The sequence below is a fragment of the Pithys albifrons genome, chromosome 10 (assembly GCF_047495875.1).
Source record: "Pithys albifrons albifrons isolate INPA30051 chromosome 10, PitAlb_v1, whole genome shotgun sequence".
NCBI classification, from domain to species: domain Eukaryota; kingdom Metazoa; phylum Chordata; class Aves; order Passeriformes; family Thamnophilidae; genus Pithys; species Pithys albifrons.
The window spans coordinates 14,786,628-14,800,630 of record NC_092467.1 but is presented as its reverse complement, the minus strand read 5'-3'; the positions used below and the strand labels follow the sequence as shown (position 1 = coordinate 14,800,630).

At 41.1% G+C, this 14,003-nt stretch overlaps 2 protein-coding genes across 2 annotated transcripts in view; one reads left to right on the top strand and one right to left on the bottom strand.

The window, feature by feature from the left end:
* Positions 1-7,989, bottom strand: part of PLPPR5 (phospholipid phosphatase related 5) — a 91,118-nt gene extending 83,129 nt beyond the window's left edge. The window contains exons 1-2 of the mRNA XM_071565149.1: positions 7,688-7,989; positions 1,620-1,724 (exon numbers count right to left, since the gene is read on the bottom strand). Coding sequence (XP_071421250.1) covers positions 1,620-1,724; positions 7,688-7,737 — 155 coding nt within the window. The 5' untranslated portion in view covers positions 7,738-7,989. The remainder of the gene's footprint in view (positions 1-1,619; positions 1,725-7,687) is intronic.
* PLPPR4 (phospholipid phosphatase related 4) overlaps positions 7,737-14,003 on the top strand; it is a 29,971-nt gene continuing 23,704 nt past the window's right edge. The window contains exon 1 of the mRNA XM_071565142.1: positions 7,737-8,012. Within this exon, the coding sequence (XP_071421243.1) occupies positions 7,935-8,012 (78 nt within the window). The 5' untranslated portion in view covers positions 7,737-7,934. The remainder of the gene's footprint in view (positions 8,013-14,003) is intronic.

Below are 14,003 nucleotides of genomic sequence, written 5' to 3'. Positions count from 1 at the left end.
ACTGCAGAAAAGTGGGCAGGGTGACACCCTTTGTCCACAGCGTGAAGAGATTTTAAACAATTTCTAGTCTCTAATTAAGATGCATATCGATTTGAAATCCTAGTACATAAAATGCTGTGGCCCTTTTAAAGTATTGTTTCAAAGAAGAAATACCTTGCTTTTCATTGATTTACAAGTGTTTGGAAGAAGTTACTGGTTTGGCTCAATAAAGTTTTCACCAAAGCAAATCACTAAGGGTTCCCTTAACCTGCAGTGATCTGGTCCATCAGGCAATGCACAGCTCCATCCTCCTCAGTTAAACTGACAGCTGTTTGTTCATGAATGCCATTTACTCCCATAGTATTCAAAAGGAGCTTCTCCCCTCTTGTAGATCTCATCACCTAACTCATAAAGCCTCTACTTGGGTTGCAACTGCCTGGGAATGGCAGCTGATTTTTTTCTGAATTTGGGCTACACAGCCTTTCCCCTCTACATATCTACAAAAATCAACAATAAAGATTAAGGCCCCTTTAGTTATGAGCAAAGCCTTAGTGCCTCATTTGTGGATTTCTTGCACTAATTATGCAAAAGTCATAAAGATGTCAGATCTCCCTTTGGAGACATGTCTCTAGGCTGAGGGACACACTGCAGAGATATTAGGCCAGCAGGAGAATTCTCCACCAACCAGTCTATGGTAGAGGCCTGCAGAAATGGTTATTAGGGCATTTGGTGTTCCTGAATGCTTCAACAGGGCCTTGCTGCAGGCAACAAACTTGAGGTATTCTTCGGCTACTGTGATTTATCTTGAGAAACACCCTGAGCATTAATTCCCCAAGATTTCATCTGTAGCCCTTCTCTTTCTGGAATATGTCAAATTCAGGAGCAACCACCCAGAGAGAGCCAGGTGCTAAGTGAAAAACATGAAGCTAAAAGCATTCATAAGTCATCAGATATATCTAATTCCCTGTTTCTTCCCATTTCCTTTTATCCTATCATATTTGTTTTCACTGGAGCAGCTACACAAAACAAGAACTTACTGCCACACCATGCTGTGTGCATACACACAGACTCCACTTCTGCTTACACCATTGCAAAATCATCTTATATCTTTCCCATATTCTGAAAACATTACAAGCTGTTGCAGGACGGTTATCTGGGGACTGAGTCTGGTACCATCAGCAATAACTCCCTACTCCCAAATGCTATCTGAAAAATCTGCACATTTTTTGTAGGTATGTAGCAAAAGACAGACTGAATTTAGATGCAGAATTGACAATTTGAAAATTATATATATTAAAATGTGTATGGATGCAAGCAAGTGTAGAAATATGTCTTTATTAAAGCTATTTGCTTACTTAAATGAATTATTTATTAGTAATTGATTTTAAAAAAGACAAGTTATTGAATGAGAACAATCACAGAAAATTACACCCATTTATCTCTCAAGCACTCATTGTACAGGCACATCTGTAAGCAGAATATGGCCTGCATCACTCAAGTTACAAAAAAGCATCTCTATTTTTTCTGCAAGTTATGTGTAATAGTTACAAACCTTAAAACTCAGTGAAAAGTCATAATGGCTTGAATGTGCTTAAGATATTCCAGTCTGGGGAGACAAAGAACTGCACCAAGCAACTTACATGATAGATATCTTCTCATTATCACAGTTACCATTACACCCCTGTTCAGGCTTTGCACTCTGAAGTTCAGCAATATACTTCTGCCACACGGAAGTCCAGAAGCTCCTACAAAAAAAATGAACTTGTCAAAAGAAATAAACTATTTGGTATAGAAAAAAGGATGATATTTAACTGGCTGCATTGGCCTTTATTCATTGGTAATGTATAGAAACTGAAGTGCATCAAATTAACTGTGCACAACTATGGTCCACAAGACTAAATCCACTGTGCATGGGCAGTATTACTGACCTTCATGTGTGCAGTAAATCCCCATTTCTGAGAAGCACTGCAGCTACTGAATGTGTGTAGACAGATGTTGAATTCCATCATACGACAAGAGGATTGCAATCTGCAACTTTTCATGTCCTTGGAAAAAGTTTGAGCACCATAGCTTTAACTGTTTTGAAAGCTACATATCCATTTCTGCCACTGTCATTTTATGCTATGTGCTAGAAAACATCCAGAGCATCCCAGTAAGTCGAAGAAGAATGCCTATTTGGCACACCTCTGCTGTGCAGGAACTATTGCTAGAGGTAAGATTTTAATCAAGTGCTAAATTCTCACTTATTTTCAGTACAGTTACATCTTTCTGTATACCCGAAATAATTACTGTTCCGTTTCTATGGTGAACACCTGTTGACTGTTTGCATCTACATTCCCATTGTTAACAAACTTTTCTACATTTATTTCAGCAATGGTTGATTTTAACAGCTTTCTAAGCAGGACCACAAAGGGGCTGGAAGCCATCTGACAGCTCTTCAGTCACATATTAGAGAACTAAGGTACAAAATTATTGTGTATCCTTTCATTGCCAGTGTTTATTTTATAAAGAACAATGTCTCCAAGAATATTCAACTAGTTTTCATAATCTAGGTATTTCTACTCAACTTAGTCATAGATCAGGTTTTTTCCACTTGTAGTCTAATAAGATGATAGACTGATTTTTGCACTGATTCTGCATAACATTTATTGACAGTGAGTTTTTGTGCTACCTGATGGCATTGATTTCTTTCAATGAAAATATTATACAAATAATAAAATATGTATTTCAAGGTTTCTCCCTTTCTGTTAGTTTACTCAGAGTTCTCTGGAGCTATACAGTATTAATTGTTAATCCTGATATATATTGAGTGCTATTGTGGAATTGCAGTTGTTTTAGCCAATGTGACTTCATTCAATTGTCACATTGCCTTAAGACCTCATAAATACAAAACCTCCATAATTATGTGCCTATGCACACACAAAGTATGTTTTTATGCCTTGGTTTTAATAACCAACTATGAAAATTAATATTTAATGGTTGGGGACAGGCATTTTCTTCAGTTGTGAGGCTGCCTAATTTACGTCCTTGACAACAGCACTATGATTATAGACTTCCAAAATAACTGATGTGCTCATATGAAAGTTAATATTGGACTTCAATACTGTAAAAATAAAATATTTTTATCACTTGTGAGTTTGGGCCATCTAAGAACACTCTGAATATACATATTTTATTATTTTAGATATTTTTCTTGCCTATGAATGTCACTATCTTGTGTTTTTACAACTCACTTGCTAAATTTCCTTCTCAAAGTCACGCACACAGTTTGCCTTTCACACAGAATTTGAAACATGCATTTTCCATCAAAATTCTCCATTTTGAGAAGGAGGTTATTTAAGTTGGAATAACATGATATCAGATTCTTGGATAAGACAAGACTATGTTCAGAAGCAAATGTGCAGTGGTCAGAAAGGAATGGACTAATAAATATCAACAGGCTATTGAAGTCCTAAAAATGTCAGACAAGTATACCAGCCCTTTTCTGACATGCTATTTCATACAGACTGCAGGACAAACAGGATTTCTGCTGGGACTTAGCACTTCCATTTAGACAAATGTGTTCTATTGTTAATTGCATGATTGCAGTTTCTGTCTCAACCTCTGCCTGAGCTCATGCACCAAATGGGTGATATTTAATTAGCTGGTGATAACATCCCTAGATTCAAGAAAAATATCTGTGACAGGTCATCGCATAATAATCCAGATTTGTGCTTTATTGATATCTGCATGACATTGCCTTAAAGAGCCATTGATATTCCAGAAACAGTCTTAGATTTTCACATTCTGGCATTTTCATGCCTTCATGCCTGTAACTAAGATCTTAAACACAGCTGTATGCAGGCAACCAAGTACCTAACATTATCAGCATCACAATAAAAGCAGACTGGGCATAATATAATGAAAAATGGACTCTTTTTCCTGCGTTCCACACCAGCCAGCTACAAGGCAGCTTCACTAACAAGCCACATAACCACTCAGCCCATTGCTAAATCTGACTTAAGGGGAAGCAATTCATAGAAACCACAGTCCAGCATTCCGCTTTTGCAGCCACACAGCTTGCAACCCCAAACCCACATTTAAGGTCAGAAAGCATGTATACCTGCAAAATAATATGTAGATATGTTGATAAACAGTGTTTAAACCCACAGATTCAGAAGAATGATCCTGGTATGACTCATGCAAAACATGCAAAATTCAGGAAAGCCAGGAATCACTCAGAGTAATCTGCTACTTTAAAGCTGTGACCTATATCTAGCAGCCAAAGAAAAGACATTAGATGACAGCTTTACCCCAACAGGAGATTATTAGGCATAGTGGAGAAACAATTGCTTGTTGTAATTACAACCTCCAAGCAGAATTTAACTCTCCCATCTGCACTGTTCATCTCTTTTGTATGTTTGAGTTTCTTCCACTATGAATCTCCCAATGCTGTCACATGCCATCTATCCAAGAGTACTATGTGCTGCTCACATGGGATCTACAGACGGGTCAAAGAGGAAAATGTTGCCCTAATATGAAAAAGCGAGGGGAAAAAATCGTGCACTTCAAGAAAGCTAATGCAAATGTTAATAATTAAAGGGATACCCTTGATATTATTCAGCTATCTAGTTTTGCTATATCCTACAGGTTTTTTTTCCTTTTGTAACATTTACAAGATTCATACCTAAAGTACCTTATTAGGAAGCTAGAAAAGATGTTGCCATGTTGTCTGACATGGGCTTTGTCCTGGCAGCCAGAATTTTATTTTCTCTGAATAAAAGACTATACTTAAGTAGTTGAACCAAAGATTAGAAAGCCAGCTTATGAAATACTTGTAAAAATTTATGTTTTATGGCCACAACAATCTTTTAAATGGATGACTGTAAAACAAGCAATGTCCCCTCACATTCTCAGGGCAGATTTACTTACTGAATAACATGTGAATTCAATACACACAGGAAATTCCCCCAGTCATTTTCCTGAGAGACTAGGAGGGAAAAAAGAAGAATATACATATACAAATACACACTGCTGCATTTCTGAATTCTGATATGGCAAGCAAAGCAGAACAAAAAACATCTGTCAGTTCCACAGCAGAACCCAGTTCCCATATGCCACTCTTTCTCCAGAGAGGATTACTGTTTTAATATGCTGAGTTCATATCATCTATTTCACACTCAGTGGGCAAAGCAAAACCAAAACCAAAAAATCCATCTATATAATATGAGTTAACCCTGATCCATGCACACAGTCCCACAAGTGACCTTTCTGCAGGGAAATTATGTAGTAACCAGAGGAAAGCAGGTTTTCTTAGGTTACTAAGCAATGGTAACTGCAACTGCAGCTGCTGCTGCAGCCTCTGGCCAAACATGTGCCTGCTACAAACCCCTCAGAGCCGTTCTCTGACCAGGGAATCTGCACAGCCATGCACTCATTGGCTCTCTTTAAATCTTTGCCGTATTATTTCATACTGCTTTTGCAAGTGGCTTTATTCAGTGATATAGCACTGGTCCCTCCTTATGCAGCATGCTTTCTGTTCCCATGGAAGCAGTGAAACCACAGTCATTGCCTGTGCCCACTTAACAAAGCCTGGGAATAAAGGCAGGCTTTGCTGCAGAGGGAAGAGAGCACCTGGATAAATACAGAGTGACCTGCAGTCACATTTTATGCAGTGGAACTTTGCCAACAAACTAGACTGTGATAGAAAATAATTTCAAATCATGTTTCCAATAACTGTGGCAGCTGCTGTCTGCCTGACGAGTACAAAGAAAGGTGCTTTCTTCACCTAAAGAAGTTTCACCAGCAATACTTCTTTAAGGAGGCAAGGTCTTGTGTCAAACTAAGCAATTAAAAGTCAGCTTGGAATCATCAGGGACACCCACTGATGGCCAAGTTTTCTTTTTGTTGATGGAATAATAAATTGCTCTTAAAATTTTACTCCAGATTAGTCAGAAGAGGCCTACACTCCACATCTGTGAATTTCATCTTTCAGTTCCCCAACTTGTTTACATGTTTCCATGAACTTGATTGGGTTTGTTGAAGCAAAGCAAAACAAAAATTATGCTTTATACTAACATGTTGCTATATTACAGAGATCACATGTTAGTTCAGGACATAAGGTCCAAATGTCTGCAGCCCTCTCCGGATACTGAAGGGTGAAGAATAAGGTGGAAGCCAGGAACACATTGCTGGCAGCACAATTACTCTTGAGAAATAGGTTGCTACAGCTGATTCTCAAAAGAGAACATAAAGGAAAGCCCAGAGGGAAGGGTGGGAAATGAACCCTAGCCATGTCCATACTTGACCATCAGTATTACCTTTAGACTAGTGTGAGACAGACATGCCACACCTTGGACCAAGACATTTCCTCCTCTGACTAGATAAAGGGCAGAAGTTGTCGACAAGGTCTGTCACTGACAAAAAAGTAGCTACATATTTGGCAACAGCAAAATCTTACTACAGCTCCCTGACACTTGCTGTTTTACTTGGAATAACCCATCAGCAAAGTTAACAAAAAGAGGCTTTTTTTACTTAAAGGCTAGACTGATGGGTAGGAAGCACTACCAGACATCTCCACACCACACACAGTAATTTCCTGGAAATTAGTGCTGATAGACAGCTGCAAATCTCCTCTGCTCCTAGTAACAATCTTGGCCACCTCCACTGCCTGGAGTCCCCCAGCTTGCCTTTCACAAGGTTACCAACAGGTGCCCTGATTCCTGAGCCAGCAGAAACCCTGGAAATCTTTCCAAACAGGGTTAGAACAAGAATACATGTTGGTATGGCAACACGTGTTGCATCTCTGAAAAGTCTTTTTCAATGATTTGGAGTCAGACTTACAGGCTTGCCTTCCACACCTGCCTACAAGTATGGAGTACTTTTTTAATTTTACCCTCTCATGAAATGTCTTTGCTTGTCTGCTCAGTGCAGAGTATGGATTGGCATATGCACCCCAAATAAATGAAAAGAGAACAGCTAGAAAAGGGGCTGATGAGAATCTTCACCCCCATCATTGCCATAGCAGCCAAGATATTAGCAACCCTCTGAACAAGAACAGCCAGTTATTTCCCATTTTCCCCAAAATGAGGAGGGATAGGAAATAATGACTGCTTGAGTCACACTTATCTCCTTGAACATTAAAGCTAACCACAATGCAAAAATAAACTTACAGGCACAAGACAACTTTTGTAGACATTATTAGTGTGCTACAAAGAATGAAAATGCTATCTTGCATAATGAACTCCTGCAGGCCTTAACCACAGTACCTCTCATGGACATCAACATGAGCTTGCCTAAGAAAAGGCTCCAAACTTTGATCCATAAATAGGACCTCAACACATTTCACCATGGAAACAATTGTTCAGGTTAATTCTGTTCTCTTCAAGACTGCAGCAGGAACTGCACTAGATACTTCACAAATCAGAGAAATCACATCCCTCGGTATTCCACATGGGGTTGAAGAGCTTAGTTTGGCTCAGTCCCAGTCGCACCACTCCCCCTGACTGGCACTCTCGCTGGGGTGAACTGTCACTAGCGACCTAATCTCAAAAAGAGTACACCTGCAAGAAAACATTGCTCGTATTGAAATGCGAGTCCCAGAGCAATTCTACTGCCTTGTTTCACAAAAAAATATTTCCCAGAAACAACATAAATGCCGCAGGCTCCCCACGGAGCATCCTCGTGCCCGCAGGGATCCTGTTCAGGTCTCTCACACCTGTATGTGTACCTTTGCAAATCGCTTGCTGCAGCCACAGCGCGCTCCGGGGCTGGGCGCATGTCCCGGGGCTCCCTCCGCACCGCCGGTGCGAAGGGGTTAAGGCTGCGGGACCCCCGCCCGCCGCCGAGCCGCCCCCTGACGTCAGCCCCGCGCTCGGCGCAGCGGCGGCGGGCGGAGGAGACCCGCGGCGGGCGGGCGGCTGCGAGCGGCCGGGGCAGCGCTTGGCCGCGGGGCCGCCGCCCGCAGCCCCGCCAGCATGTCCGCGAAGGAGCGGCCAAAGGGCAAAGTGACCAAGGACAGCGTCACCCTCTTGCCCTGCTTCTATTTCGTGGAGGTGAGTGGCCGGGGGCGGGGAGCGGAGCGGAGGGGGCACAGCCGCTCCGCGGGGAACGCCGCGCGCCCGCGGACAGGGAGCGCGCCTCGGCGCGCACTCCGCACCGGCTGATGCAAAGCCCTTACGTGAGGCTTTGTCTCACCGAAATCAGCATCGAAGCCCCCTGTAAGGAGCAGGCATAAATTAGCCTCTTCTTGCTAGCTCTTTGAAGTGGGAATTATTTCTAAAAATTACTCAGAAAATGAGAGGGTTGCTCAGCTAAAGTGTGCTATGTGCACGGGAGCCTCTCGAGGGGAAGACATGTTTCAAGAAGGACTGGCTTCCAGGCAAACGCTGGGCACATCGCTTTGATAGAATAAAAATCATATTCATAAGGGAATGCTTATAAAAATAGAAATGTTCTCAAAATGATAATCACTGCTACATTTTTGCTGAGCCCTGGACTATGTGCTTCTTCTATGAGAGCTAAAAATGTCTGTTTTGAAAACAGAATTAGGTTCTCGGCGCATCTTAAAGAGCAAAACCTGCTATGGCTGCTCAGCTGGTAGCAGGTGGAGTTGCAGAGATGCTGCCTGGTGTTTCACTTGGAGATATTTAGCCTCCCTGGAAAGTACAGTCACAAAGGTGCTTCTGTAAGATCATAAGTAGACAGTTTAAGCTTATGGATTTGTCTAATGGCACAGCAGTAAGAGGAAGGTAAAAATGTTTTATGAATTGAGCAAAGTGTTTCATCTGACCCCACTCACAGGGAAGAGAGGCTGAGGCACTTTGAGGCACCATGTAACTTACCTAAGAGAGAAATCATGAAATAATGTGAAGACCTTAACAGTAAAATATGGTGTAAGTTAACTATAACTGCACTCAAAATATATACAATACTTAGTGTATAAAATATTAGAAGATAACCATTGGGCAAAATATAAAACAGGAGGCTGTCTAGGAGGTAGGAGGGGTTGGGCTGAGAAGGAATTTTAGGTAACAGTGGAATGTTTCTGCTCCCTAAGCACCTGGGCATGGTCAGCAGCTTATGCTAAGTAAGCTGCACTAACTGGAAAGCTTTGCAGAGGGTGGTTGTATGGAAGCATCAGGCTCATCCTATCAGTGTAATTAGGCCTGCTCAAGAGAAGCCTCTTGATGGAAGGACTTGTTGTGCCACGTATCTTACATTAGCTTTTCATAGGCAGCAGAGGTCAAGCTTGGAGAACCCCCTAAAAAAAAGTAGGGGCTTCTTTACTCTCTGTGCTGTTTTGCTGCTTTGGGAACCCAAACAGGAAGTGAAGCTGCTGTACCTCAGCTTGGGCATAACTCTAATGCAGGGGATGATACGGAGATCCTGGAAGATACAACAGAGCCTGTGCTATTTGGTGGGCTGTGCTTTGGCCTGCAGCAAGATGGGACAAAATACAGAACAACAGCACAAAATGTGTGCCTGCTGCTCTTAATAGTTGTCTTATATAATATTGATTGCATACTTGTATTTCCCCTAGAAGCTACCTGCAGCTCTTACAAGGAGTAAAACAAAGGATTTCTGTGAGCAATGAAGAACTTACACCAAGTTCTGTGTATAGTTCCCACATGAGGCAGGCAAGTTCTCTACTCTGGCATGGACCTCTAGGACCCTTAGCAAGTTATTTACAGCTACATCTAAAAACAGGTGGAAAGTTCTTCAGTACCCAGTTGCTCTGAGAGAGAGTCAAAGTCCTCACCTAGTGGAATTGTCTCCTAGCGAACTTCTAGGACTTCTGTATTACACAGTCACAGGATAAAAATCTAGAGCTTGCATGAGCCCTTCCCCACCAGGAGCAAGTTCTAATTACTGCACTGAAGACTTATGGCCCTTCTTGAACTGAGAAGTAAAAGCAACATCAAGAAAAAACCATTGAGTGCAATACACTTGAGCATAAACATTGATTAGGAAACTTTTGGTGAGTTATCAGCCTTCTACTGTTACACAGCAGTGGGATTTGAAACCATGTCTCACATTTCAGTTGAGTACTCAAGTCACTTGAGTGAAAGGGTAGCAACAATCCATATATTTAGAAAGAAATATGCAGCTTGTCTTACTTGGGTGCGCCCACTCTGTATTTACACACATGCACACTAATTCTAATCAGACTAATGACAATGCCTTTCTAAAGATTTGTTGCACAGCAAATGCCAGCACTTCAGTAGCATCCAGTAAAGGACATGATGACTTAGATTCTTCTGTTGCGACTGGCTCAAAAAGAACCAAAAATTAAGCTGTACCAAATAAAGAGGGATTTAATCAGAGACATGTTAATTGCAATGGGAAGTCTGCAAGTGTAAGGAACAGAGACGTTCACCCAGTGTGGTTGACTGGCACTCCTATGTAACATGGGTTTCCTTTGTAAGCAGAAGGTAAGTTCCTGATGCAATCTAACAACAATTACTTAAAACCAAAACTTACCTGCTCTAAATACGGCTTTCTGAATTTTAAAGCTTTTGCTTTCATGACTAGATGATAGGAAACAGATCGTCAACCTCTCACCTCTGAATGCTGTGAAGTTTTTTATGTTTTTTTCTTTGGGCACTCATTCCCTTTTATTTTCCCTGTCCTGTTCATCGCAGACAGTCCCTTCCCACTTAATCTGAATTGCAAGAAAAAAAGCCATAGCCCATTTTGCACCTTCACATGAGAAAATGAGGGTTTTGCTGACATTCACTTTCCATCAAGACCTACCTAGGAGGTCTAGGCCAAAGAAAAAGCAGATTGTTTAGAAAATATGTTGTAAAAAAAGGAATGCTAGACAAAAGGATAGATGTGGAAAAATGGATGTTGGGTTGAAGAGGAATTGCAAATTCAAAAAGTAGTAGGACAGGGATGTGTCCATGTTATACAAATGAAACATACCTTAAAGAGTGAAATGGTATATGTAGCAACCAACATAATGAAGGCATGCAGAACTTCAGAAATGGCAGCAAGCAAATACAGTTCTGACACTGAGGGGTTTCAGCTATTAAGGTCCTTAAGAATGTATTATGAATGAGACATGCTCCTGTAAAAAAATGTGTTTAGTGGCAACAACTTTTAGGGTTCCATAAAATATGATTACATAGAATATATCCAGAACCGGAGACTGTAACAGCCATGAAGAAGAGGAGACTGAGGGGAGACCTCATCAGAGTCTACAACTTCCTCACAAGGGGAAGTGGAGGGGCAGGCACTGATCTCTTCTCTGTGGTGACCACTGATAGGACCTGAGGGAATGGCCTGAAGTTGTGTCAAGGGAGGTTAGGTTGGATATTAGAAAAAGGTTCTTTACCCAGATGGTGGCTGGGCACTGGAACAGACTCCTCAGGGCAGTGGTCACAGCACCAAGGCTGACAGAGTTCAGGAAGCATTTGGACAATGCTCTCATACACGTGGTGTGACTCCTGGGGATGGTCCTGTGCAGGGCCAGGAGTTGGATTCGGATTATTCTTGTGAGCCCTTTCCAACTCAGGACATCTTCTATGAACTGATGGATAATTCAAACCAGCAGGTTTTGCCAAAAAAAGAGTTAAAACATAAAACAAAAATGCTTCTCTTAAGATCACTAGAGATATTCTTCATTTGTTCAGGAAAAGCAAAAGGAGAATTGGGCTAAAGCTTTGAAAGACATAGAACTGTAAAGGAAAGAAACTGAAGAGACAGCTTTTGAAAAAAGAGATGGGTCTTTCCCTAAAAACATGAGAGGCAAATAAATAAGTAGGATGAAGTAAATCTTAACACATTTTCAGTTACATATTTTCAAGTTTCATAATTCATAAAATAAAATAACTTGGCGATTTCTGCTATGTCTCATATGAATGTTCTAGAGGTCATTTTAAAGGACTGATAATACTTCTGCTTAGCAGAACCTCTGATTAGCACAGACGCCTGAGAGCTGAATAATTTTAGATTGCCTTGTGTATACTTACCTGAAGGATGTTGTAATCAGTACTTCCAGGCAGTTAGGTCTGTTTTATTCCTAATTATGCTTATGGTATTTTAGGGTTCTGTAGACTGTATGGGCTATCTGTATTCATTTGCATAGCTGAGAAAGACAAAGTATCCCATGAAAATTCATAGGCCCTCTGGCCTCCTCTGGGAGATCTTGAAAAGGAGCATTCCTGGAATAAGTTTTGGTTTTTGTTAACTGACTTTGTTTTCAATATATTCAGAGTATATTGTAATTATATTCCCTTTCAGAAGGAATATGGTGTCTTGCATTTTAATATGAATCTGGAAAACTTCCAGTTACATAGTTTCCATTCCTGGCAGAACGGTTGTACTTAGGAGGCAGGACAGATCCATTTCTTTTTGGTGAAGGAAAAAGACTGTCAGCACTCATGTTACTCCACTTCAAAAACTCCTGGTTTAAATCCTGTTTTCACAGAAGCCACTATAAATTTTGCCTTGGACTTCAGTGGCGTTACTACTTCATCCGGTGCCTCAGATGAGGGCTTGCAAAAGGTCAAGCTGGTGTCAATCTGAGTGACTTGATGCACTTATTCTCCAGCTAAATTGGGTTCCTGTGACACAGCTTTCATCTATTGGTTCCTTAACTTCCAGTTACTAAAATGAGAGATATTTCAGGCAGTGTCCCTTGTACAGTTGTATTTTTTTCCTTACATTGACTTATAGACTCCTTCTGTGATGCATGCATACTGATAAAGGTAGCTTCTTTTTCTGCATTTTCCTGAGCTTCCAGACAGGCCTTAATCATGCCAGGATTGTTTGGAAACACTTTTTTCAGTACTGGAAGACCACTTATTCTTGTTCCCCAAAGGAGCTGGAATTCTCACCAGCAGAAAACACAAAGATCTCTTATCACTGTAAAACTCCAGGCTGTAAGACTTAGGAGGTCATCAGCTTCCATTGAAATAAGTGCCTCTAGAGAATGGCCACTGTACCACAGCAACAGATGCTTTATTTCCCTTTGTTTCTGACATACACTGACAGAGTTGGGTTTGAAATATTATTTGATAGCTCAGTGCCACTTCTCAGTCACATCTGGAATGTTTTTCAGCTGTTCAGTCATGCATGGCGCACAACATTTTAATGATAGTCACCTGCCAGTCACGTATAGGTGTGACTGCAAGAGGCACACAGAGGAGTGCAGTGATCAGAAAAAGAGAAGGAGAATAGGCTGTAGGACCAAATCTTTCTTCTGAAGAACCTGATGTTTTGATCTAATGTAAGAGTTAAGCTACACTACTGTGCCTTGGAGGCACATGTAGGCCTATTTCTCTCTAGATTGGTTTTCTTTTATACTTAAGTTAACTGGCAGAGGGGGGAGACCACTCAAAAAAGAAAAAAACACAAACTACAGAAGATGAAATTATGCCCATACTGTCAAAATAGCATAATGCTTTCCAAATACATGGCTTTTTCTCTCAAAAGAGTCAACCATGTGTGAGAGCAGAGGAAGAAGTACACTTAGCTGTCTGCTCATTCAGCTGACCTTGTCATGTGGCTGACTCAGAGATGTCAGATTTTTTATAACAATGCATGAGAGACCAGAATCCCCCAAATATTAGGGGTTATCTGAGGCCTGAGGAGGCTGCTGCACATTCAAAATAGCTTTATAATTCATAGGCCAAGTCATCAATGTTATATCCTCCATGCCACTTTTGTGCTTATAGCCTGCATAACACCAGTTTTAGAGCAGATGACCAGAAAAGTGGAGTGAAAAGGGAGGTGTCAGGCTTGTGCCAAGCCTGTCTTGGGAGAACAAATGCAAATGACACAAGCTGGATGTCCCATCTGTGTTTGGCTTTGTGCCTGGCAAGTGTAACTCTGAGTAGTTCTTAGTGAATGAAGGCCCTACTCCCTTTTTAGTCCAGGAATAGCCTCTTGACCTAATACTTCCAGTAGTAAAGGAAGGCCTGATTATGGCAGAAATTGAAGGACATGCATTTTTTGAAGTTATTGCCTCTTCCAAAAATTAATAACCTCCCCCCACTTTGATTTTCTTCCATAATTGTTAAAAATCTATTACTCTGCAG